General features: G+C 38.6%; 2 protein-coding genes, 1 non-coding gene and 1 pseudogene across 3 annotated transcripts; 2 read left to right on the forward strand and 2 right to left on the reverse strand.

The window, feature by feature from the left end:
* Positions 1 to 2,733, reverse strand: part of LOC117025125 (ornithine decarboxylase-like) — a 21,168-nt pseudogene extending 18,435 nt beyond the window's left edge.
* Positions 2,726 to 20,486, forward strand: SUB1 (SUB1 regulator of transcription). The gene is made up of 5 exons (XM_033110968.1): positions 2,726 to 2,842; positions 5,412 to 5,484; positions 8,108 to 8,230; positions 15,695 to 15,803; positions 17,488 to 20,486. The coding sequence occupies exons 2-5, from the start codon at positions 5,413 to 5,415 to the stop codon at positions 17,565 to 17,567; spliced, it is 384 nt and encodes a 127-aa protein (XP_032966859.1). The 5' UTR covers positions 2,726 to 2,842; position 5,412; the 3' UTR covers positions 17,568 to 20,486.
* LOC117025177 (enhancer of rudimentary homolog) lies at positions 14,354 to 15,347 on the reverse strand. Its single transcript, XM_033110969.1, has one exon. It carries the CDS (start codon positions 15,199 to 15,201, stop codon positions 14,887 to 14,889), a length of 315 nt encoding a protein of 104 aa, XP_032966860.1. The 5' UTR covers positions 15,202 to 15,347; the 3' UTR covers positions 14,354 to 14,886.
* A 5,485-nt stretch (positions 20,487 to 25,971) lies between the features above and the next one.
* Positions 25,972 to 26,045, forward strand: TRNAR-CCU (transfer RNA arginine (anticodon CCU)). Its single transcript has one exon. It is a non-coding gene; the product is annotated as a tRNA-Arg (tRNA).
* The last annotated feature ends 1,242 nt before the right edge of the window (positions 26,046 to 27,287 follow it).

The raw sequence follows: 27,287 nt of genomic DNA on the forward strand, positions 1-27,287 counted from the left end.
AAGGACACTCTGACTCTCCTCCCCTTTTTCTCTCCAAAAATCAGGAGATAAAACTCTGATAGGGAAGATGTCTTTCCTGTACCAGAAAGAAAGTAACATTCTTATCATCAAGACAGGAAGTTGAGACTGAAAGAATTCCTTACAAATAGCCCTTCTTCAAATAATTCTTGTCTTCCTTTAGCTCACTACATAATTTATTTACTTTTCCACAACTACCTCCCATTCAACCTCTTATAAAAGCATTTAGGTTTCGCCACTTCTCTGGGTCTTCATTGCCTTATGAGGGCTCCTGTGTCACATAAAACTTTTTTTTTTTGTCTGGATAATTCTTTTTAATTAATTTTTTATATTAGTTTCAGGTGTACATAAAACTTATATTGAATAAATTTGTATGCTTTTCTCCTTTTTATTTGTCTTATGTGAGTTTAATTCTGAGGCCCAGCAAAGATTCTAAGCAGATGGAAGTAAACTTTTGCCCTTCCAACCATTTCTTTAGGTAGGGTGTGTGTGTGTGTGTGTGTGTGTGTGTGTGTGTGTGTGTGTGAAAGAGAGACAGAGAGACAGAGAGACAGAGAGACAGAGGTGTGCAGGAGGACCGAGACAGCCTGTGTCAGCGTATGTTTTTTTGGTGATTTTGATTTCATTATGATTCAGAGTTTCAGAAAAAAATTTTTAAGGAATTAATTTGTATTTTTATGTGCATTTAATCTTTTGCAAGTCAAATAATGCTAGAAAGGGTAAGAGTCTGGGGAAGAATGCTTTCACATTAGTGTTCAGATTTTGACTCAGTCTTCTGTATTCTATTTGCCCTTCAACTCCTTCACATATACCATCCCCCCTCCAATTTTTCCAGAGAGGACGTAACTCCCTTCTCCTGAGGATGGGGTGGATGGGAACCGAGCGTCTAACTGCTCCATAAAGGGGGACTCAACTATTACCGCCTTTTCCCCCCATCCCCTGTACTGCCCCTCCTAGCTGGCCCCTCCCCGCCCCTAGCCTTCCATGGCATCACAGGCCTGCAATTCTGAGCTTCTACATAATTCAACTTCAACTTTGCCATCTGTTGTTCCTCCTCATATTTTGGGATTCTGCACCGCGTACGTTCTCTGCTATGGCGGCCATGAGAATGCATTGCTCCTACTGCAGGGAGCAAGATTGACCTGGGGCTGATGGCTACCGATAAGCACTGTTTTTACCAAGTGTTGCTCTGCTGGGGTTTGTGGCCTCCTCCCTCTCCTGGGTAAGGCCTCCTGTCTTGCTGCACATTGAAGCCTAGGTGTTTATTTTTGGTAGGTGCATTGAGCTCACACAATTCCACAGCTGTACCATAATCAGAGACAAAGAAGGAAGGTCGGTTCTCTCCCCCTCTGCATTCAACGCAGGCGAATGGGTCTCAAAGCAGAGTTGCTTGCACCCAGTCAGTTTAAGTTTAGAAACAGAGCTTTCTTTTTTTATTATTAATAGTGCTCCTTCTGTGGACCCAGCTATGCACAGAGAGCTCAGCTGGGACTAAGTCCACATGACAGTCATTTTGGTATTCTAGGAATTGATCACTTCTTGCCTTGGCAATTAAAGCAACCCCTTCTACAGCGTTCCCAGCTTCCAGCTCTGCTTTCTTCCTTTGACCCAATCTTCATATCACTTTGGATATTCCTAAACATTTCACTGTCCTAGCTCAAAACCCTTTTACCTTCCACTCTCCTCTTTTTCACATGGGATAAATTTCAAACGCTTTGGATCTCATTTAGGGGGTTCTTTATTATTTGGCTTCACTCTACTTTTCCAGATGAATGTCCTACTCTTCCTCTGTGCCAACTCTCTACACCCATAGGATGGACTACTCATAGCCTTTTGATGTGCCTTACTCATTTTGTGGTCCCATCTAGCTCAGAGTCTTTCTCTTTTACCACTCCAAATGTTCTCTCGCATGTCCCGAGGTCAAAATTAAGGTTGTCCTCCTCTTTGAAGTACTCCCTAGTCCAATCTAGAGGTCCAGCTCTCCATGGAATTTTATAGTATTTGTAGTGGTAGCTTTCATTTGATAATTACATAGACTTGCACTATTTCCTATATAGTGATCTTGGAAAAACAACCCTCTCCCCCCCAGCTTTCAGATCCATTTCTCTGGGCACAGACATCAGTAGCAGTAGTGATGGGTGAGGACGAAGAGGCAGTAGTATAGTCTTGGATCTTGGAAAAAGGCCAGAACTGGGCTTCTGCAGCAATGCAGAGCCAGCACTTCTTAGAACTTGGGCAGCCTTGGCACTGAGCCTGGGGAGCTGATGTATGGGCCCCACCTGTGTGCAACCCCTGGTCTCCAATGGGGTTCTACATCTGATGGGTTTCTGTTCTTCAGACTTACCTGGATTTTAAGGCCTTTGCACTTGCTATTTACTCTGCTTGGCTGTCTCTTTTCATTCAGGTCCCTTCCTTTGGATTTTACCAGCCAGAGTCAAATAGAGTGGGGGTGGGGGTCATTTCTGGTTAAATAGGCCAGAAGTGTCGATCTTTTTCATCATGGACACTTCACTTTAATACAAGAAACATTTATGGAATAAGTGCAAAGCTCAATGCTTGCTCTTCATGTTTTATTTACTCCCTCATTCACTCACAGGTCTGACCCAATCTTTGCTAAATCTCACTTTCGAGGCATCCGTTCAGGACGAGGGGCGGTTCCTTTAAGGCTCTGGAAAGGGTCTCGGTGTCGGTTTCGGCGGCTAGGCCACGCCCCATCACGTGTTTCAGAGGGGGCGGAGCCGGCGTCTCTTGACTTCCGTCACGTCCGGTTGTCTGTCAGTCGCGAGCGAGCGAGCACTAGGTTGTTAGACTGCAGGAACGGAGCGTGAGTACCCGGGACCCCGCCCCCACCCCACAAACCCCTATCCGGCCGACCCCCCACCCTCCCAGCTGGGCCGCGAGCTGCCAGCTGCCCTCCGCTCATCTCGTGGGCAACGGCCGCGGGAAATGGCGGCTCTGCCTGACCTCCCCCTTACCGGCCTCGGCCTCCCCGGACCCCCTCCTCCGTCTCCGATCCCTTCTTCCGTCACCGACCCCGCATCCTTTGCGCTGCAGGCCCCTCCACGCCACATGCTGGGCCCTGGGAACCGCCTCGGGGCTGCCGGTGCGGCGGCCCCGGGCGGCGGGCGCGGCCGGGCGCGAGGAGTCACGGGGAGGGGGCCGGGGCGCCCCCGGGACAATGCAGCGGCGGCCGGGGCCCGGGAGGGGGCGCGTGCTGGGCCTGCTTCTCTGCAAGGCCTCGCTGGAGTCCCCCACCCCTGCCTCCTGGGTGGGGAGGCGCTCTGGGGGAGCGAGTGCCGAACCCTGCGGGGGAGGGCGGAGGAGGGCGGGGCGGGGGGCGGCGGCGGGGGCTCGGGGGTGGAGGACGGCTGTTTGGCTGGGGGTAGCGAATGCTTCGAGAGAAGAAAATGGCGCTTGGTGCTAGTCCCTCCTCTTCCCACACGGTCTCCTCCGCTCTTCGCCACCTCCCACGCCCCCTCGGACCAACGTGTTCCCCCCACTCCAGTCCTAACCGTTTCCAGCCCCTGGCTTCTAGCAGGCTTCCTGGCACTGCACGACCCTCTTCCCCGGTCTTGGTGCTGGTTAAACCCCTCGTGTGGTACCGAATTCACGTGCCCTTTAATCCTAGTTTATTTTCACCTCGTCTTTTCTGATACCTCCCCCACGCCGTCATCCAAGATTCGGTTTTTTAGGTGCGTTTTGTATATATTCTACACTAGCGCTTTTAACATCATTTGTCTGAATTATAAGCGTGCTTCTTTTGGGGGGAAACAGTAAAGGCCCATTAAGAAAACAAATATGTTTTTTGTCAAAAGTTCAGAATCTGGATTTAGTTACCATTATCTTGTTTTCTTGTTGAATGGACTTTTGTGTTAAAAAGGAGGTGGTTCTTTGCAATGATCTTAGGCCCCCAGGCAGCTTTTATTAACAGATGGTATAGTTATGCTTGACTGTTTCAAAGTGAAAAATGGGTTATGTCCAATTTAATTACCTTTAAAAAATGTTTCTTGGCATTATTAGCAGGTAGCATTTAAAACTACTAAATTGGTTTGGAGAGTAGGTTGTAAAATGGAGCAGTAACAGGAATAATGTATAAAAAGTGCTTATGAGTATTGCTGCTCCATTCCAAATTTATTATTCTCATCAGGAAATTACCAGTTAAAATCAGCATGGCTGTGGTTGGGCATCGTTTGGGATTTTTTATTTTAGTGGTTAGGATTGGGATGGCCCACTTCTTTTAACCTTGACCTCCTATTGTGGAACACAGGCAGTGTCAGCGCTAATACAAGTTTAGTCTAAAGTGCTACATTATTTATGATTATTTTGAGGAGAAAATGAAATCTTTTCCCCTGCCTTTATTCAAATATTTACAGACTGTGTCTTGTGTATATTGGGCCCTTTGGGGCATACAAAAATTAATATGACTTAGTATCTTGGGAGATAGAGAACTTAAGATACTTTGATAATAAGTGTTTTACCACCTCCTATTATAAGTGCCTTGAAAAGAGGTACAGCATGCCTTGGAATTGAAGTTTGGGATTTAGGCTTTTAAAAAAAAAAATCCCTGCAAAAGCAGATGCTAAGGCTCTTTACTTGCTGCACTCAGGCATTCAGTAAACATCCACTTGAAAGGAAGGCGCTGGGCTGTGTACCTCTGGGGGGACCTAAGGAACTAGAGTCTCAGTTGGGATTGGAGGAAAGGTTTTGTTTCTCCCATAAGAAGAATCTTCAAATTTTAGTTGTATTCCAGAGTAGAAAATCAGTGTAAAATGTAATGAAGTGTGAATTATGTATAACTCGGTGAACTCTGAATTAGTAGTACTTGTTATTTGAGGGCGTGGTCAAAAAGCCAAAGAAAATTAATGTATATAAAATATGAAAAAATAGGATTATAGTGGCAATTTAACTAGATATCAACCTCTGTATAGTGCACCTGTTCCTCGTGTTGTGTGAATGTTATTTCCTGCAGTGAATAATTTTATGTTAGGTCTCATCAGTGAGAAAATAGCAGTACTGAGGAATTATTCGTATTTCTGTGATTGGTCTCAGCTGCTTCTTGCACTGTGCCCTACCCATAAACATCTAACCCCGCTAAAATGAAGTATAAAAAGACCCATTGGTTTTGAGAAAGAGGTGTAGGAGTGTGAGATGTGTATGACATTTAGTTCTTTCTCCTTGCTGGGTTCAGAACACTTTATTCTGCATGTTATTTTCAACTTGGAAGAGCATAGGTTAGAGTGTAACAGAATTCTAGCATGTGCTCAGTATAACTACTCCAGTACCACCAAATGGTAGAATGAACCATGGAACCTCTTAAATTTTTGATTGGGGAGAGTTAAATTGAAGGTAATAGAACAATTGTAAATTATCTACATAATGTATTTTTCTTTCAGAATGCCTAAATCAAAGGAACTTGTTTCTTCAAGCTCTTCTGGCAGCGATTCTGACAGTGAAGTTGACAAAAAGGTGACTATTACTGCGTCATGTGCACAGAAATACCATTTCTGTGATATTTAATTGAGCAATATTGCCATATGTAGTTCTGAAGGGGAGCAGGCATATCAGAATCTTTAAATGAGAGCCTGGATGGATGTTTCTGAAAGTGTGAATGGTCCCTGGACTGCTTGACTAAAATGCCTAGAGTGTATGTACATGCACACTTCTAGCACCTAAATCAGACTAGAGCACATCTTTAGACTTAACGGGTCTGTTGAGGACCCTGAAGCTGTGGAACCACTGCCTTAGACGCTAGGGGAGTAGCATTAGAATTAGGCCAAAGCCTCCGTTTGCCATTGTTTAGAAATCTGCCTAATTGGTAGGGCTTTTGTGTGTAGTAGTTGATCCAAATTACTTGAACTCCCTGCATGCAGAGGTCGTTTTTGACAGCCTTCTCAGCCATTAATGTTTATCCAGCCCACAAGTGTTACTTAAAATGTAGGCTTGGTACATTTTTTTTTTTTTTACAATGTTACATAATTCCACATTTATTTTTGTGCACTTTGATAGATTCCTTCTGCCTGGAAGCTTCTTACTGGAAGCTTCTTACCGGAAGCTTCTTTTTTTTTTTTTTTTTTAAATTTATTGGGGTGACAATTGTTAGTGAAGTTACATAGATTTCAGGTGTACAATTCTGTATTACATCATCTATAAATCCCATTGTGTGTTCACCACCCAGAGTCAGTTCTTCTATCACCATATATTTGAAGGCGTGGTACTTTTAAGTTAGAATGTTATTTACTGTGGTCCCCTTCCTTTGGGTTAAATCAACACCCAGCTAAGCTAATAGGAAATTACCCATTTTTGACAATTGCGCACCTCACACTTAGCCAGGGCTTCCTTCCACACGGAACTGTCCTTTATCTCCTAGAAACTTACATAGTTGTGTTTCTGAGCTTAGTTGGCAGTGTTAGTTACAAGAGGCCTTATGGGAGAATCTTGGAGATGATGGATCTTGATAGGGAAATACAGAATATAGTATCACCTGGAAGATTGAAGCAAGGCTTTCGAGAACATGTATTCGAGAAGGAAATTTCTTAATTTTTTTACGTCAACCCAATATAGTATTTGAATTCTTAATTTTTTTACTTCAACCCAATATAGCATTTGAATATGTTCATTTAACAAATTTTTATTGAGCTTTTATGTGCTAGGTGTGTGTTAGTACACAGGAAATATCCAGACCCTGACGTAAAGAATAATTGCTTTTGCTTATTGAGCTGAGTTAATTTTTGCTATTTGTCCCAAATAGTACTATTAATCCTATGAGTACTTACATTAAATACATTATTTTTGTTCATATACTTCTGTACGTTATATTTTATCTAGCTACATCTAATTTAGTAAACATTAAAATAGTTTATACTTTCCACTAAGGAACATGACTGCCCTCTACTGTTTGGGCTGGGAACTCTACTGGTTTTCATGGGCTGTTAGCTCATTTTGAGAATGAGGCTATATAAAAAGCATTTATAATAATGCTGCTTTTAAAACATTGTTTTGATTTAGAATGCTAGTCTAACACATTGCTGTTTATCTTCAGTGATTTTTTTTTTGTCATGAAGATGTTCTTGAGTTGTTGGCTTCTAGTTCCCAATACAAAATAGCTTTCTTAGCTTTGCCTACACATAAATTCCTCAAGCCAGTTTAAGTCCCTTTTGGAATAGGTAGAGCATAAATAATCATATCCTAGAATGGAATAAGTTGGTTGTATTCTTCCTAATTAGTATATCCCCTTTGTAGCTTTAGTAGGCCAGTGGTTTCAAAAAGCAGCAGGCTACCTTTACCCGCCCCTCACCGCCCCCCCTTTTTTTTGTTTCTCCCAAAGAAACCTTATATGAGATCCTAGTCTATAAAATAACTCTCTCAGGTTAATTGCACTCTAATGCCTGAAGTATTTTGGGGCTCCTGAAAACAGTTTGAAAACACTATTACATACCAGTGCTAGGTGAGTTTCAAAGTTGTATTGTCAAGTGAAACTTGCCCATGTATATTTGTTTTTTTCTTGATGAATAAATGTAGACTTTTGATTCTTTAAGTCTTAAAAAGTAATGGGATCTTTTGAACCTGTTAACGTAAGAAACGTCCAAACCTGTAGAGAATTTTTGAGTTTATTTGTGCCAAAGTGATCACATTGCTGGGAAGCAAGACCTCAGGTGCCCTGGAGAATAACAGTTTTGCAGTTTCTTTTGTACATTTGGAATTAAGATGGGAACATAAGGAAGACTGTATGAAGGTGAGAGAAAGCAAGGCAGGGATTGGATTATAGGATCATTAACTAGACCATGTGTTCTCTTGAGGGTGGGTAATCTTTCCAGGGGTCTGAAAAAAAGCATTTCAAAGGTGTGTTAACCTAGATGCACAAAAACAATGAACAGGGCTTAAGGCAAAGATAAACCTTACACTACAAAGTTAGATGCCTGGGGTGTAACTACCCACCAAGATCTGCCCAGTTAAGAATTTGTGATCAGATTACCCTGTGAGGTTACTTTTGGTTCACTGCACTTGTACATACCCCTTTTTGGTCCACAAACGAGATGTGTTTTATTCTTAAGTGTGCAAATTTCAATCATATTCATGTTTTTCTTTCAAGTTAAAGAGGAAAAAGCAAGTTACTCCAGAAAAACCTGTAAAGAAGCAAAAAACTGGTGAAACTTCAAGAGCCCTGGCATCTTCTAAGCAGAGTAGCAGCAGCAGAGATGATAACATGTTTCAGGTAAAGTTGGTTATTTTCTTAGATCCAGAGGCTTTATTATCTGACTTGGTCTGAGGAAGGATGAAAGTTCCTTAATCTGGTAACGCATAATCTTTTATGTATGTTATAGCCTCTAGACTAAGGATATTTATTGAAATAAGAACAAGTTAGTAGAAATGGAAGTACCTCGTAGGATGCTTAGATTATTGTGAAAATCTAGAAGTCTGTAGTTTTGTTACATTTAAAACAATGTGAATTTAAAAGCTATACAAATCCAAAAGAAGAAATTGAGAACTGTACATTTAGAAAGCAGTTTGGAGGAGGTAGGTCTATTGGGCTGTGAAGTATGGATGTATTATTGGAGAGGAAACAGCAGTATGACCTGCCTAGTTTTGGCTTGGTAAAAACTGAAAAGGTGAGTGGGTTTACTAAAGTAGGTCCTCTCTATCCATAGTGGAGAAGAAGGTTGAATAGTGAGGTAAAGCAAGGGAAATTCAATCACTGCATTAACCTTTTAAACTCTAGAATGATTTGGGCAGAATCCTGGTAGAGAAGAAATACTACTAGATACTTGATTTTGTCTGGTTCCTTCAGCTCTGAATTTTCAGAACTTGGTTTCATAGGGATATAACCTACCTGAGATCGGACTTATGTGATATTAAAGATGGTCTGGAGAACCCTCTTGGCAGGATGGTTGAGGCAGGGGACTTTGATCCCTATTTTTTTCCACAGGTAGGCATAAGGGTCACTAGGGTCCATAATACAACCTTAGTTGATTTGATTTAAGAATAAACCTGATGCTTCTAAATTATGTCATTACAGAGTCAGATGTTCTTAACCTGTGGAGGTGGGGTGAGGTGGATGGAGTCCATGAATGCACTTCATGAATGCACTTTAGGGAGTCCATGAAGTTAGTTTTTCGTTTGAATTTTTTTTTTGGAAGGGATTATTCATAACTTTCATGAGATTCCCAAAGGGAACAGGGAATCAAAAAAATTTAAGAATTACTGTTCTGTATGCTGTACATGCTATTTTTTCCCCTGCTAACCTCCAAATTATATGCATGTAAAATTATATGCATTCTGTCATTTGATTCTGTTATTTCTTCCTGTGACATGTGATTGCAATGATCTTTATTGTTTCACTTTAATTATTATATCTGTACACTACTATGTCATTATTTTTCTGGTTTTTTGGGGGATGGTTAAGAATTTCTCAGCTTTATTCATTTCTCAAGGGAGAGGAGGTGACTATTGGGTAAATTCCTGTTTTAAAAATAAATTTTATTGAAACATAATTTATATATATAATAAACTACACACACAAAGTATAATTTGATGAGCTGTGATAAATATACATAATCCTGTAGTGAGGCCATTTCCATCAGCCCAGAAAGTTCCCTCTTAGCCTCCCTTTAGAGCTACTCCCTGCCCCAGGTAACCACTGATCTGATTTCTATAACTATTAAATAGATTTATTTTGCCTGTTCTAGAACCTCATATAAATGAAACCACATAGCCTATGTTGTTTTGTGTCTGGCTGCTTTTGCTCAGCATAATTTTTCGAGTATCAGTAGCTTGTTCATATTGCTGAGTGGTATTCCATTGTATGATTATACTATAATTTGTTTATCCATTCATTCACTTTGGATGGACATTTGGGTTGTTTCTAGTCTTGGGCTATTAGGAATAAAGCTCCTCTATGAATGTTCTGCACAAGTCTTTTTGTGGGTATTCCCTTTTGGCTAAATACCAGATGTAACTGCTGGGTCCTAAGCTAAGTGTATGTTTAAATTTATAAGAAATTGTTGAACTGTTTTCCATAGTAGCTGTACCACTTACTTAACACACCCATTAGCAATGTATGAGATTCCAGTTGCTCCACATCCTCACTGGTTATTGTCAGTCTTTAAAATTTTAATCCATTTAAGTTAATGGATGTGTAGAGGTGGCTCATTGTAGTTTTACGTTGCATTTCTTTAATGTCTTACATCTTTGTTTGAAGATTCCGTTGAAGTCTTTTGCCCATTAAAAAAAAAAAGATCGTTTGATTGAGTTGTAGCAGTTATTTATGTTTTAGATACAAGTTTTTTGTCAGATACAAGTATGGTGAATATTTTCTGTGGGTCTGTGCTTTGCCTTATTTTCTTAAGTATCTTTTAAAAGCTTTAAGTTTGATTGTCAATTTTTTATCAATTTTTCCTTTTTTTGGTTAGTATTTTTTGGTTCCTGTGAAGACATATTTCTCTATCCCAAGGCCACAAAAATTTTGCCGTTTTTTTCCTAGAATTTTTATAGTTTTAACTTGCATGTTTAGGTCTGTGATCCATGTAGAAGTAGTTTCCCTCTGTATGGTGTACAGTAGGGGTTGACACTCATTTTTGCCACACATACAGGTACCCAGTTGTTCCAGAACCATTTGTTGAAAGACTATTCTCTTTCCATTGAATCACCTTGGAACTTTATAACGAAAATCAGTTAATGTATAAAAAAGTGTCTATTTCTGAACTCTGTTTTTTTCCATTGATCTCTATGTCTGTCTACTCCAGTAGCACACTTTCATAACTATGTTTTTATAGTGAGCTTTGAAATCAGGTGGTAATACGTTCTTTAACATTCACCTTTGGAATTATTGTTGCTGTCCTCTGTGTTTTGTATTTTCATACACACTTTAGAATCAGCCTGTCAGTTTTTACCAAATAACCTGCTGGGATTTTGATGGGGATTGGGGAAAACTGAAGATTGATTTTGGGAGAATAGGCAACTTGACAGTATTGAGTCTTCTAATTCAGGAACATGGTATGTCTCTCCCATTTATTTAGATCTTTTTGAATTTTTGTTTCAAGAATAAACAAAAGATTGTGCAAGACCTCTTGCAAGAGGTCTTGCACAATCTTTTGTTAATTCTTAAGTATTTTTGTTTTTTGATTGTATCATAAATTTTTAAATTTCATTTTCCAGTTTATTGCTAGAAAAAGATGTATATTACATAACAATACAAATGTGCGTAATTATATATATACTTTATAATGTTACCTATATAATTTTTAGAGACTTAATGTTTATGATTATGTCTGTTGAGTTTTATGTCATCTTTTTCATTCTTTTTCTTGCTTTATTGCTAGCATTTCTAGTACAATACTGAAAGGAGTGAGAACAGTGGTGAGAGCAGACCTCCTTGTCTTGTTCCTGATCTTAGGGGCAATCCTTCTTTCTCAACTTCCTCTAATGCCACTATTACTTAAGCTCTGGAGTGACTATACATACTGCTGTGGTTTTGCTGCTCTGGTTGGGAGAATGAAAGTCATGGGATAAACATGGTGCATTTTTCTGTAGGGCCCATCTTTATTTGGAGATTTGCGTTAATAAAACTTATGTTAAAATGAACACGGATATATTGAGGGATAGTATACAAAATGTGCAGTTAGTTTTAGGTTATAATAGATAGACTCAAATTTTGGTGGAGCTGCATTAGTCTGTGTCTCCAGATTGTCCCTTCCTTCCAACCACAGCTCTTTGGTGCTGGTGGTGTCTGAAACGTTACAAATTTTAGAGAATCAGTTTACTGATTGATACTTTTTCTCTACTTTGAGTTTTTTTGTTTCTTATTTAGTGTATATAAACACAAGTTATTTGAAAAGTGATTAGGGACTTCAAATTGTAAATGCACAAAGTTTTGAATATGTGGATAGTCAGCTATGTTTGGGAGGAAGAAAATGCCTCTTACTATGTTAATTGTTAGCAAACAGAAATACTTACAACTCACTCATCTCATTGAAATTGTGGCTGAGCTTCCAAGAAGTTTCTAGGGAGCAAAGGTAGAAATTAAAGTAGTTAGCTGACCATTTCTTGTGTGTTTATTGTACTATGTACTTTACATAAAATAATTGAGTGCTTCTTATTTCTAATTTAAGACTGGTAAAGGCCATTAATATACTTGTAATGTATTATACTTGTCTCTTTTTTAAAAAATAGGTTTGCTTTCAGTCTTGATTTTTTAAATACGATTTTTCTAGTGAGATTTTAGAGGTTTAATCCTGTTGTTGGGTTTCAGATTTCTCAGGCATATGAGCCTTGCAGAAGATAGTAGTAGTAATATTTTTCTGCTTCTGGGTTTGTTTGTTTTTTTCGTCCATGGTCCAAGAACCTATAAAGGTTTCAGAATTCTCCTTGGTTTTTCAAGTCCTCTTCAGTATAGCTCCATCTGTTCAGCCTGTTCTTAAATCTCATCAGTATAATGTCTTTCCCTTTCTCCCTTCTATGTCCTTGTCAATTTTTTCTCCCTTTTATTTAATGACTTGTCATATTTCAAGGTCAAATTCCACCATCTAAATAAAGGCTCTTCCATTTGCTTAAGCCTACACTGAACTCTTATTTGACTTAACCTAATCAATATTATTTTATTAGGTATTCAGCATATTTTAATTTTATCTACTCAACTAGCTCGTGGGCTTACTATAAAAACTAAAGTGAAAAATGTTTAGTTTAATGCTGTAGCTACCTAAGATACTTATAAACTTTTTAGAGTTATTAAATTAGTATTATAAACCACTACTGACAGTTTCACTGTGACGTTTATTTTGGTCTTATTCAATTCATCCATTAAAACAGTTTACTGGGAACTCAGTATGATAGGTACTAGGGGATACAAAGAAGATTGATTCAAAAATAAGCCATTAAAGCTGACCATGAAATCACGAGTGACTTTAGAGTAGGCAATGTGAATTTTATTAGTAGAAACAATTGTCTCTTTTCAATGTTTAGCAATAAAGGGAAGAAGGAAGCATGGGGAAAGTTAAAAAATGCGGGTTAGGGAAAATGCATTATAGAAAGAGGAGAAGGAGCATGTTTGGGAATGGTGGATAAGAAACCAGTGGAAAGGGAAAGCATGCATATACGAGAATTGGAATATGAAAGGTAAAGAAGTTAAGAATTGATGATGATATGGGTAAGTAAAGAGAAGAGAGATTCGAAGGCTCTTACCCATACCTAAGTGACTTGATTTTTGCCGTAAAGCGTGGGTCACACCCTGGAAGTAGGGGGCACACTAGCAGGACAAGAAACTTATTTGGGAATGAAAAACTAAAGGAAAATGAATAAGCCATAACTGAGACAAGAACAAGTCTAAGAAGATGTAGGCAATATGGAAGCCATAAATGTGTCCTTGTGTCGTCAGCACCACTGTGATTCTACTACAGCCATACTTGGTATCCCAGTAAAAGACTCAGGTTGGTAAGGAAAGAAACGGAGCCAAACCCAGAACTTTTACATGATGATGTGTTTTAAGCACAAAAACCATAGCTTGTTTTAAGTCATTAAAAGTGAAGAGGAGTTTTAGAATGAGTAAGAGATAGGTAGAGGTTTTTATAGGTTTTGATCAGAAAGTGATTTCTTAGTGTAAGTGCGAGGTCCTGTGAGTATATTACAGCAGCAGAAGACATCCTGGAAAGTGCTTGCAGATACTTTGTTAAAGCCTTTGCCTTCCTGTGGAATTTGTAGTTTGTGTGAACAGCAGTATAAAGTTTTTGAAAAATAGTTTTCTGGGGATGGTTTTAAGTTCTCCATTTGAGACTGAGTGAAGCGTATTCAAGATGTTATTTGAAGTGGATATCTAAAGGGAAAAGCTTTCTCCTGTTGTTACTGACTGGAGCTCAGGATTCTTATGTTCAGGATGGTTGCTAAAGCAATGTAGTTGAATCTATGGATTCCTTTAGTTGTAGTTTTTACTGCAAGATTTTGCTTTCTAATGACTTTTATTGTAAACACGAAATTTACCATCTTAACCATTTTTTAAGCGTACAGTAGTGTTAAGTATGTTCACATTGTTCTGAAACAGATCTCCAGAACTTTGTCATCTTGCCAAACTGTTAAACAGTTGTTAAACATAATTTCCCCTTTATCCCCTCCTCCCAGCCCCTGGTAACCACCCTTCTACTTGCTGTCTCTGTGAATTGGACTACTCTAGGCACCTTGTATAAGTGGAATCATAATTACGTACTGTGTTTCCCCAAAAATAAGACCTAGCCGGACAATCAGCTCTAATGCATCTTTTTTGGAGCAAAAATTAATGTAAGACACATTAGAGCTGATTGTCCAGTTAGGTCTTATTTTTGGGGAAACACGCTATCTTTTGTGACTGGCTTCTTTCACTCAGCATAATGTCCTCAGGCTCACTTATGTTGTAGCATGTGACAGGATTTCCTTCCCGTATAAGGCTGAGTAATAATACCCCATTGTATGTATTACATATACACCATGTTTTCTTTCTTTTTTTTTAAGTAAAGAACATTTGTTTGTTTTTCACCAAGACTATCTTGAGGACATAACTAATTAAACTGTGTGACCACCCCCCACTCCAACTTGAAGAAGAGTTAGTACCGTGAATGTTGTAAAACAGGCATGAACAGTTTTTGAAGGACTGGAAACAACATTAACTGACAAAGAACAACTTCCACCTAAATCATAAAAATCTTTAAGTAAAAAAAAGAAAGGAAAAAAGGGGGGGGGTGATGGGGATTTCAGATTGAGCCAGATGCTCACATTTCATCTAACACATTCAATCCTGGCTAGAGTGTATCAAAATGGAAACAGGATTACTATAATACAGAGCTTCCATGACAGCACGCTGTGCACACCTGTGTTCCAAACCCGCCCCATCGCATAACGCTTCTAACACAACTATTTCCTAGCCTGTTGGGCCTGCCAACAAAGGAGCACATAGATCTTCTCTTTAATCCAGTCCTTGTCATAAGGCTGATATGTCTGGATATCTGCTCGGTACACAAGGCAGCTGAGGTCTGCCAGGTCATCTATAAAATCAAACAACTGGCTGATACCATATGTGATAGAGGGGCTGATGTGATCCATTCTCTTGAGATGTTCCTCATACATTTTACAGATGCCTTCCATGCATTCATTCACAGATTCATAGTCGGCATAAGTTCTTCCTTCTGGCCTCTTGGTGGGCTGTACCAGCAAAATGGTGTGAGACATTGTGCCAAACTCTTTCACTGCAGCTGCCGCTGGCACTCCACATTTTCTTTATTTATCTGAAGATGCACACTTGGGTTGCTCCCATCTCTCAGCTATTTGTGAGCAAAGCTGCTATGAATATGGGTGTGCAAATAAATATCTCTTCAAGACCCTGCTTTCATTTCTTTAGAAACATACCCAGAAAAGGGGTGCTGGATCATACATCCAATTTTCAACTTTTTGAGTAACATCCATAGTGTTCTCCATAATGGTTGTACTATTTTACTAAAAGATTCTTTTAATATAAAATGATTGGAAATGTGAGGTGTGCTTGTTTAATTCCATCTTTTTCAAAAGATTTTTTTAATGGAGACATTTCTTCTGGTTGTAGTTTTGATACTGAAAATAGTTATTTTTGTGATTCAGGGTAGAATGAGTATGTAGTAAATTGTGAATGTAAATATGGACATGACTGTTGAAATGAATACCTTTTTATGTTTTGTTTCTTTTGCAGATTGGAAAGATGAGGTACGTCAGCGTTCGAGACTTTAAAGGGAAAGTCCTAATTGATATTAGAGAATATTGGATGGATCCAGAAGGTGAAATGAAACCAGGAAGAAAAGGTGAGATTTAATTTCCTGCATTTGGTTCTAATGTTGGGACTAAATTAAAAATTATCTAAATAACCTATGTTATTTGAAATTGAAATATTTGCAGAGCTTTGGAAAGATCCTCATTCAGTTGGTTCACTATTTTCTGTAGTTTTTTTTGATATGATATGTAAGTTACTTTGTCTTAAATTTAGCTGTTGGAATACAACTCAGAAAAAATAACACCCCAATATCACTCCAATTGGCTGCTAATTTATTTGACTGTAACTTAAAAAAAAAGATTGACATTCTGAAGTGATGACTAGGCACTATTTGGGAAGCTGTGAAATCGAATGGAAAAGCCTGGTTTACAGTGTTTCATCTTGAATATTCTTTAGGATGGTATCTTTTAAGTGGGCTTTCGTCGTCTTCTATTTGTGCCTCATCTAGTCCCAAGCCTGTCAGCATCACAAAAGCATACTTGATTCCTGCACCAAATAGCTAGAGATCATTTGTGTACCAACATAAATTCGTATATTTGGGTAGTTAGCTGCTTCAGGTTGATCCTTTGCTAATGAAAAAATGCCTCCTTATTGTCTTCTCTTCTGCCTGCATGTTGTTTTGAAAGGTACCACTTGTTTGCTTCAGGCAGTTTTTAGGCTTATTGACCTTAACCTCTGTTTTCATACCCTTTAACATTTTCTGTTCTCGCTGCTTTTGGATTGGTCATTCAAGTTGTTCCATTGTGGCCAATGCCAGATTTCTTTTCTTGTTCCTGAGGACGTTTACTAAAACCATTTGGGTAGCATTAAAGCCTTGCTTAGGTGTTGTCCCCGTACGTTCTCCTCCTCTCTCTGAATTTCATGGCCTCCCACCAGTATTTCTGAGAAATACATTAATTTTTCAATTCTAGTTTATTTCTCTATTTACATGGGTCAGGTATGAAAATATTGGAAATTTAAAGTACAAAGTTCTTTTATATCTTAAATAGGAAAGACTTGTCATTTGCTAACAGTTTAAGTGTTTACTTACGTGCCAGGTCATAGGCTAAACTTTTAATTCAGATCAGCTAATTTAACCATTTACAGTAACCCGTTGGATAAGTACCATTTTACTGGTGAGGAAATGGAAGTTCAGAGGTAATGCAGTTGTCTTAAGGTCATACAAATCCCAGTCAAGCTGGGATTTGAATCCTGACAGCATGACTTCAGAATACATTCTTAGCCATTATGTACATTCTGAGAAGTCCTATATGGATCATATCCCAGGGATTTTTCCAAAGTGAAATGAATGCTTCTGGAAGAACTCAGTTCATTCATTCACTTTCATTTCCTTTGGAAATTTTGAGCAAATGTTGGAACCAACTAACTGGGTATAGAAACCGGGTGTCACACACCAAATCTGGACCTGGCCACTTATCCTGCTAGTTTGCAATCGTTTGTGAGATACATCTTCATTATTGTTCTCACTGGGAATAATATGTGTTATGCAGGATGTAGTGTTGATGTTGGAAGTAAAATTAGATATAAGATTGATATGCTCAGGTAATCATGATGAGTCTGTAATTAGCACATTAAGAGATTTTATTCTCAATATTATACCATTGTGCTCTTCAAAATGGCAATTTTGATAAAACAGTATGTTAGTTGGAAGTGTGAAAGTCCTCAAGAAAGCCTAAATAGGTTTTCAACTTTTGATTTTTAAAACTTTGTTTTAGGTATTTCTTTAAATCCTGAGCAGTGGAGCCAGCTGAAGGAACAGATTTCTGACATTGATGATGCAGTAAGAAAACTGTAAAATCAGAGCCATATAAAACCTATGTTCTAGTTGTTTTAATCTGTCTTTTTACATTGGCTTTTGTTTTCTAAACGTTGTTTTCCAAGCTATTGTATATTTGGATTGCAGAAGACTTTGTAAGAATACTTTTTTTTTTAATGTTCATTATTAAAAATGTTCTGAATGAAACTAATTGTCAACTTTATTAAGGAAGATTTCTTTGTGCCCACCACCTAGTGTAAAATAAAATCAAGTAATACAATCTTAACTGTTGTGGCCTTCTTTGATTAGAAGAGTTGATACTGTTTAAGGCCAAAAGTTATCAGTTTATAGACACTTAATTTCAACTTGGCTTTTACATTCAAAAGGATTTGTATTGTACTGAATTTATAAACTTTTGATTTGTGAAATCCATGGTTGATCTGTTTTCTTCCAAACAAATGTCTAGACTTTGATTTTTCTACCCCAGTGATATTTTTTACTTTCTCCTTTTTATCTTTATTTTCCTTTAATAACTTGTCATGTTCAGTTGTCATTTCACTTTTTACTCTTTTTCTTGAATATATTATGCTAATCTGGAAAGTCAGTGCAACTGTCGAAATGTTAGATATCTCAATAAGGTACTTGTAATTAAAATATTATACAAGGACTACAATCACTAATTCTACTGTATTAAATATTAGGAGATATAGTTTGATAAACAACATGGCTTTTATGAAAACTCTGAGCAAGTAAGTGTATGTTATTACCTGTAGTGTTCTGTGTAGTTGTTATCTTATTGCTTGGTCTGCAGAAAATAATGACTTAAGATGTCTGATTTGCTTTCACTTATTAAACATGTTCACCATAGGACGATGTCTATGAAATCAGATATTGTTAAATTAGACTAGGATTTAATAAAAATTGTGAAAGCTTACTGGCCTAACATTTATTTTATAACATTGAGTATGGATTATATATAGCTAGAGATACCACTGAGTTTACTGTCACAGGTAATGTGCTCAGCTTGTAGGGGAGAAAAGCATATACTTTTTTGGCCTCTGATTCAGTAGACTTGGTTCTTTGGCAGTTTATCTACTGGACTTAAATGTTACTAAGTTTTAGCAGGCACTCTGAAATGATTTTCATTGAACCATAAAGACAAAGACAGATAGAGGCACAGACTTCAGGGGCTTTGCAGCAATAAGGAGGGCGTGGTGTGCCTTAGGAAAAGAATGTTTGTAAGGGAGCTGTCACTGAAGTTAAGATAGTGAAGACAAAGGGATTATCTTCAAACTAAATGATAACATGATATTTTGATCACATTGATAGGACACAATTCTAGATAGAATAGTAACAAGGTTTAAAGACGTGTAAAAAAATCTTGTTGACAAATTATTTTTGGTAGCTGATGTCAAATGGTTACTGCCACATCAGAGAGTTGCACTATATATTTCAAGTTTTATTACTATGTCTAGAACAGTTTTATAGTAGAATTGTCAAAGAGTTGCTTTTGAAACCATCTGCCAGGCCACATACAGTTATCAATATTTAGCAGCTATTCTGTTTTAAGAGATTTTTTACATTTTTTTAAAAAGATGATTTTAAGTGTTTTTAGCAGTAACCCTAATAGGTGTATAATTGGGGAAATAAATTCTCTTCTGCTATTTTAGCCTTCATCAAATAATAGGTACCAAAGTGTTCAAAATAACATATTTTAGACAAATTATACTTGATTGGTAACTTTCCCCGTTTTGGAAACCTATGTGTCCTATAAATTGGGGAGATTTGTAAAGTATTCCTTATCTATACAGGAAGGGTAGTTAGAACGTAGAACTTTGATTTTGGTGTAGATGGAGAGGGGATAATGGTTACATTTCCTAGGTGTATATGAATTTAAGGGGTGTATGCAGTTTGAAACAGTCTGCTAATACAGAGATGGTGCTGAAATCTATTACCTACGCATTTTCTAGCTGTTTAGCTTATGTCATTAAACCTTCATATAAGGAGTGTTTCTCTGGCCAGAATTTGGTAAGTTGGCGGCTAAATTCATTTAAACACATTATGGATATGCAATATATAGAAATTATTAATCTTTGTGTATAGGAAAGGATGAGAACTGGGTTAAAATCAACCAAATTAACTTGGACTGAAAAGAAAAGATTGGGTGCTTTTGTTAATCTGTTTAAGCTTTTCTTGGTAAGATTTCTTCAGAAAGAAAGCTTGGCATTTTGGGTCAGCCCTTTCTACCCTTGTAATGCCAAAATGAATTTAATTAATGCCAGCCTTGAATGTACTCTAGCAGGGCTTTTCTAACGGGGTTTTATTTACTCTTTGTCTTTCAAAGTACAAGCAGCATTTGACTAATTTCCAGTGCCCTTGGCATTTTATTAAAAGAACAACCACTGAAAAAGAAAAACTATATAATTTGGTTATTCTCTTTTGCTTCATAAATGCTTGAGAACTTTTGAAGAATAATCCTACCTCATTAACTAGTCAAGATCCTGTGATGATCAACCTATTCTATATAATGGTTTTGGGGGAAAAAAGACTTACAAAAATAAAAACTATGTACATCTTGGCCTTGGCTATTGAGAAAAGAAAAAGAATTGAGAATTAATTGTTGCTGGCAGAGATATGTTAGAAGAGTACTATATAAGTGAAATATTAAAGTGTTGGCTAATCGTTTAAGTACCTTTCCTGATATTCTTTGTTATTCACTTTTTATGGGAATTAATCCAGTGAAACACTCAAAAGTTTTTTGTGTATGTTTTTTTTTTTTTTTAAGTGATGTTTTTCCAGATAAACTCTAGGGGTAAACATTCACATAGTCACAAATGTAATTCTGTAATTGTGGAATAGCTGTATGCTTTGTTTGGTACATCTTCCATGGAGATGTCAGTGAACATAATGCTCCATCTGTGAATATTTTAAATGTTGAAATAAAAATAAGAAATGTGCCCTATGTGTCATCTCAGTTTCACAAACCTTAAGATGGTTAAGTTATTCATTGAATGGGTTTTACTAACAAATAGAATGCCTTTCTGTGTGAATGCTTCTGGAATATGAATTAGCCGTAGCTGTTAAATCTGAGGACGTCTGGGATCACGTGGTCTACCTGATCCAAATGGAAAAACGCAAATACTAAGGTATACATTGTCTCCTCATTTGTTTACCCTATGAATGTTTTGCAGTCTGATTATTCCTTGGTATACTTAGCTGTATACTAGATGCCTTATGACTCTTACTTTGCTCCACTTAATCAACTGCAAATTTGCATTTTAGTAAAACTGATTGACTCAAAAATCCAGTCAAGAAAAAGAAAATAATAGTACTTGAAATTTATACAATCACTGACTACAATTTTGTAGAATGGCTCAAAGGTATAATGGGATAGAAAAGGGGTTTGGAAAGCATGAAACATTAAAAAAATTATATGGAATTATTTACTGTATAACAGCTTATTCAAGACATAATGTCCATCTGAGTAAAAAAAAGATAACTTCTTTTTTCCCCCACTTGCTTTATTTAAGTCGATGACAAAGTTCAAACCTTCCCAGACACGCTTTTACAGCCATTCTAATCATAGATTAACACTGACCTGTTAATGTTTCCAATGAAAGTGAAACGTTCCTCTCTTTTAATTTCCCTCTTTGGCTCCTGATAGTTTTAAATAGTTTATCTTTCTGCTGGATAATTTAGCTTGGAAATGATTTAGGCCACTTCTTTAACTGCCAGAAAAAAATCACATCCTGAATTTCAACAGTAGGGTACTATAACTACAGTAACCTTCCTTGGTGAAAGAAACACTAGATACAAAGTGCTTTTCGTACCATCCAAATCAGAACTTAACTAAAATGTGTGTGTAGTAGCTCATGTGTCTTGGAAAGTGATATGAAGTTCCACTTTGATCCTCTTCCCACTTAAGCCCAAGTCTTCTAATAGTTCCCACTCTGGATTTATTTTCCAAATAAGTACAGTGGTACCTCGGTTTTCGAACGTCTCCATTGATGAACATTTTGGTTAACGAACGTCGTAAATTTTATGGATCTATGTTATTAGATAATAAAATTCATGCTAAATTTGCAGTTTTAGGGATTGATTTTAAAGGTCTGGAATGGATTAATCCATTTTGCATTACTTTCTCAGTTGCGGAAACTGCCTCGGTTTTCGAATGTTTCAGAACTCGGACGGTCTTCTGGGACGGAGTATATTCGAAAACCAAGGTACCACTGTAGTTGTAAGAATGGTACAGAGAACTCCCATATATTCCTTCACCCAGAGACCCCATGCAGGTGTTGCCAATTGTTCCAATATCTGTAGGAAAAGCTTCCAACCCATTTGATTGTTGTTATATCTCTAGTCTTAAGTCTGACACACAGTTCCTCAGTTTTTCCTTGAGTTTTACAACCTTGACATTAGTGAAATTTGGGTAATTTGTAGGTTCATGGTGATGTTGAGAAGGGTGGGGAAGGCAGAGGCTGGGTGAATGAGTGGAGCCTCAGCAGCTTGGTTGTGAAGGATGAAGAGAGATGGGATGGTGGCTGTGGAAGGACCTTGGCTCCAAGGGCGGGTGTGTGATTGAACACAGTGTCCAGCATCTAAGTGGCAGTGCAGACTTGGCTGCGTTCAGTACATGTTTCAGTTGACCTTTGGTGTCAGCTACGGTTACACTCACTTCCCACTTTTGTTTTCTGGTGACTTCTTCCTAAGTGCTACCAGAACCGTGAGTAATTTGAAAGAAAAAATGTATACCTACTTCATTTTAACACCAAGAATCTGATCATTGTGGTTCTCAGAGCACTTTTGCCTCCTACAGCTGAGCTTGTCACATGTAGACCACGGACTCGTCCAACAGTGCGTTTGAGCATTGTACTGACGAGCCTCTCGTTCATTGTCTGTCAGGCTTGAGCTTTGTTTCCTCTAGTCACTGCTGGCCTTGGAAGATGGAAAGGATAAAGGATGTTTTCATTTGTTCACACTCCAGTGATGCAAAAGGATGAAAGGGGTAGTGAGAAAGGGATATAACAGAAATCTGAAGATTTTGAGGTATTAGAAGATTTCAGCCTTGATCGAGGATCAGAAGTTCTTTCCTGGTGTTCAAGTTTGAGGACTATTATTAGTTGAAAAATAATTTCAGACGCCCTGTGGTTTTCCTTAAATTTCTTTATTCGGAAACAAAGATCTTCTGGTATCTAAGCACTCAGATATTTTTCTTGCCCCTGAACATGGAGAAATGCTTCTTGCTCACTATTGAGTTATTAACTGGTAGACAGAGAAAGCCCTTAGAAACAATAGAGAACATTTTCAACACATTGGAGTCCTGTAACAGTGGTTCTTGAGTTTTTAAGTAGAAAGGAAACTGTTACTTGCTGTAAAAGGTATTCAAAGCAATGTCAGGAAGTTCTTAGAAAACTGCTTCCAGAAGCTTGATGGGTATGATAACTAAAATTTAAAAATGCATCGAAGTCAGAGTTTTGCGACCTTTTCAATGCTAGCAATCTCCAAGGGGGGAAAAACTCAAATACTTAACAACTGTCCTGTAAGTATTGAAAAGAATTTGGGCTAGACTCTTTAGTCTTTGGAAATGTCTTAGGAAAGGCAGAAGCACTGTGCTGTAAGTTTATGTAAACCATCCCTTACTATTAACTACCCAGTGGATTAACTTATTTTCCCATTTAATATTTATCATGCCGTGGGAATGCACTCTTCATACTCACATTTTACAGGTGGAAATTGAGGTTTCCAGAGACGAGTTGATTTGGTCGTAGTAACACAAGTGGCAGAGGCACAATCTGAGTCCACATTTGGCTAATTCCAAAACCTGAGACCATGTTTACTTCACTATATCCTATGGTATTAACATAGGCAAGGGTCATGAGGACCGTTTTTACAAAAGAAAAAACTAAGAGGTTGAATTGCAAGCCTGCTGCCTGCGTGCTGCCAGACACAACTTGGGCAGATGTTAATCAATCACACAGAACAGATCATCGTGAAGCCGATTGAGTAGAGATTCCATTATGTCCATTCCTGTAATTAAACCGATTACATACTAGCCACAGACTGTACCTTACAAACGTTAGTTACACGTGCCCCTCTTGTACCTTGCAGAGGTTCCCCATACCAAGTTTTCCATGGAAACAAGAAACAGAGAAACCCTAGCCTGGTGGATGGAGGGGGTCTCTCCCACTAGCGATTAGAGACTGCCGCCCAATCTATGGGTGGACTTTCTTATTTACTCTCTGCTAAAACTTTCACTTTAAACTCTGTATTGGCTCATGCTTGAATTCTTTCTTGTGTGAAGCCAAGGACCCTCTTATCCCGTAAGAGTATAGACCTTGGACAATGGCAAAATTCACTTGGTTTGTTGTTTTAGCAGTGGACTCGACTGAAGTAACTCTCACCCTGATTTTCACTGGCATCATAAGCTAGGATTAGCCTCTGACCCGGTTCATCTTGTTTAGAGTTTCTTAAAACCGTTTTATCACATTCCCAGCAGCAGCAGAAAGGGCAGTTGTCCACACTTGCATCACCAGCCCATGGTAGCATACTAGGGTTAGGTGGCTGTTGAACCCTTTAATCAAGGCTAAACTCTAAGAACGTCTGTGTTGATTTCATCAGTTGGATTTCGCTACTGGCCAGAACTGAAAATAGAGGTAGATTAAATTATTCTTGAGTTAGGGACTAGGATTTCCTTTGGCCCGGTCTCTAGCAGTTTCCGGGCACCATACGCTTTGTGTAGGAAAAACGTAACTAGTAATGAAGATAATACAGGGAAAAAAGAGAATTATATAAAATCTGACCCTTCTCTCTTCCCTCCTCCCAACTTTTTAATGGGTAGTGAAATTGGAACTATACATAGGTATCTCCTGTTACTCAATGTCAAGGCTCGCTCTGCCTTCCGGTGCTTCTCCAGATCACTTCCCACCTTCCAGCCCTGGTGGGCTGGCCTGCGTGGACACAGCGACAGGCTCCTCTGCTCTCTGGTTGCTGGCTCAGTTTGGCCAGTTCAGAGCCGCGCTAGAAAATTGGAGGGAGAACAACAGCGGTCGGATATTTATTCCTCTGGCTCCCCTCCCTCTTGTCAAGGTCATCTTGTGTCCCCCCACTAAAGGTGACCTCTTAAGGGCACCTCTACCCAATTCTCTCCTGATTTCCAGTAATCACTCCCTTAACCTGTCCCTTTGGGCCCAAGGGGTTAACTATCCCTGTGTTTTTCCCATCCTCCACTCATTTGTCAATGGTCTTTATGAAATCCTCAAATTGTGATTTGAGTGTGCCATCTGCTTTCTGTTGGTACTGTGATTGCTACAGTCATAGGTACCAGAAACGGCCCCAGGAAACTGACCCCTAAGAATATTCTGGGATTAGGTGGCACATATATTTGGAGAGGACAGGGCTAATGTCAGTGTAGGGGCAACGGGACGTGAGTAAACTTGGTCTATGGTGGTGTCACAACGACTTAAACCAGTCAGCGTGATAGCATGGAATGAAGTGCACAGTCTGAGGGCAAGATTGACAGACCAAATGGCTGTGGCACTTCATCATTATGGTGAGTTGTGACTAAATATTTGGCAGGAATCTTATTTCTGACAGCCGGAAAAGGTGCAAAAGAAGGAAAAAGTAAATATTATGAACATAAAAGGAAGACGCGTAAAGAGCTAGAGAGCCTCCATGGTAGCTTTGAAGGGGGGGTCTCGTCTCCTGTGGTCACAGAGCAGTTGAGTACCAATGAAATGCTCAGTCCTGCCAGATCCTGAGGGCACTGAGGAAAGGAGAGGACATTTGGGCCGAGAACTTCAATTTCCCTGGCCTTCCATTGTCTGCAGCGACAGGCCACACTCCCCGCTGCTGCCTCCAGCTCCATAACCAGACGTAGATCCCGGTACTTCCCTGTCAGAGTTACAGGGCCTGCGCCAGGAGGAGAGCCCGTGAACAAAGGAAGGAGTTTAAGACTTCCAGTCTATGGGAGGAGGCCGGAGAGCATCTGTGGGAGTGGCTCCTAAGTGTGTTAGACCCATGGGGTCATAGATGGGAGTGGCCCTGCTCTCTCTTAAATCTGGGATGTTTGTGTTTGGACTTGATGCCCCCTTTCCCTGTTTTGTTTTAAAAATTTTCAAACCTATACAAAAGTTGAATGAATAGTAAAAGGAACACCTTTATAGCCTTCACCTATTATTTCACATTCTATCTCTTGCTGGATTGTTTGAAAGTAAATTACAGATACATACATACATATACACATATATAAACATATACACATATATACATATATAAACATACATATATAGACACAATACATGCATCTTTTTGGATGAAGTATTTGAAAGTAAACTAGACATTTCATTGCTACAGTATGTATTCCTTAGGAATAAAGACATGTTAAAATAACACTTTTTAATGGGAAATAATCACATTTTTCAAAACAAACGAAAAAATTAGGGGCGGCCTGTTAGCTCAGTTGGTTAGAGCATAGTGCTCCTAACAACAAGGTTGTTGGTTCGATCCCCACATGGGCCACTGTGAGCTGCACCCTCCACAACTAGATTGAAACAACTACTTGACTTGGAGCTGATGGGTCCTGGAAAACACACTTAAATAAAAGTTTAAAAAAAAAATTAGAAGACTTACATTATTTTACTTATTACCAATCTCTTTAATGGAAGACAGCTGGATTCTTCTATCTGCTGCAGATAATTTTTTGTGATACGTTGTTTAGGTTAAAGTATGTGAAGAAAATTCAGCGTCACAGAAATCTGTCGTTGGAAAATGGAGGAGTATTTTAATAGCCTTTTCAGATAATTGTGGTTATTTTTTTGATAACAACCACAGAACTTGACAAGGGGTATTTTCTTAAAGGTTAGTTGCACTATGTAATTTTTGCTTGAAAGCTTGAATTCTACCATTAGCAGCAAATGCTGTCAGTTGTTTTCCTTGAAGTGGCTGGCTCCGTTTGTTCGTTTCTGAGAAATAGCTGCCAAATCCACATGTCTTCAGAATCATAGTTTGTCAGTCGTTCTTGAAAGTAAAAAAATGATGGTCCATGGAAAAAACAGTAGTTCAGTTCGCAATCCAAACAGTTGTGCTTACGCTTTTCATTGAGACAGTCATTGAATTTCAATATGCATTTCCCAAGAATAAAGACATTCTTCTACCTGACCTCACTGTTATCACAACTTAGAAAAATTCAGTAATTTTACCTTCCATTCAGTTTATATTTAAATCTCCCCAGTTGTTCCCCCAAATGTTCTGTTTCTTTCCCTGATACACTATCTGATCAAAGTTCCTGCCTTCATTTGGTTATTAGTCCCTTTCGATCTAGAATAATTACCTACTATTTTTGTTTTCATAACATTGACTTTCTAAAAAGAGTCTAAGTGTCTTGTAGTATGTCTCACATCCTGGATTTGTCTTTTCTCATGGCTCATTTCAGGTTAAATATCTTTACAAGAATACTGCAGGGGGGAGGTTCCGTGCTTATTGCATCACGCCATAAGGCATATCAGGCCAGGTTGCTTCAGTCTGATCACTAGGTTAGTTAAGGTGGTGATTGCCAGATCTCCCCCTTTTAAGGACACCTTCCTCCAACCTTTTAATTCTTTGAAAAGTATGTCAGTTTTGGGGACCTGGTGTGGAAGGGAGGAATGGTTCCAATGAATTGGCAGTGGTGATTGCCCTTTGGCCATCTTGGGCTTCTCAGGCCACTGAACCAATAGGCAGAGTGTTTGTGTGGACTACTGAGTTGATTGATCTTTGATTGTC

This window comes from Rhinolophus ferrumequinum, chromosome 7 (genome assembly GCF_004115265.2).
Source record: "Rhinolophus ferrumequinum isolate MPI-CBG mRhiFer1 chromosome 7, mRhiFer1_v1.p, whole genome shotgun sequence".
Taxonomy (NCBI): Eukaryota; Metazoa; Chordata; class Mammalia; order Chiroptera; family Rhinolophidae; genus Rhinolophus; species Rhinolophus ferrumequinum.

Bases quoted from the DNA above. Each gene is read 5' to 3' on its own strand.
- SUB1 (XM_033110968.1), top strand. From the start codon at position 5,413: ATGCCTAAATCAAAGGAACTTGTTTCTTCAAGCTCTTCTGGCAGCGAT. The intron at 5,485-8,107 runs GTGACTATTACT...TTTTCTTTCAAG, and splicing joins ACAGTGAAGTTGACAAAAAG to TTAAAGAGGAAAAAGCAAGT. The intron at 8,231-15,694 runs GTAAAGTTGGTT...TTTCTTTTGCAG, and splicing joins GAGATGATAACATGTTTCAG to ATTGGAAAGATGAGGTACGT.
- LOC117025177 (XM_033110969.1), bottom strand. From the start codon at position 15,201: ATGTCTCACACCATTTTGCTGGTACAGCCCACCAAGAGGCCAGAAGGA.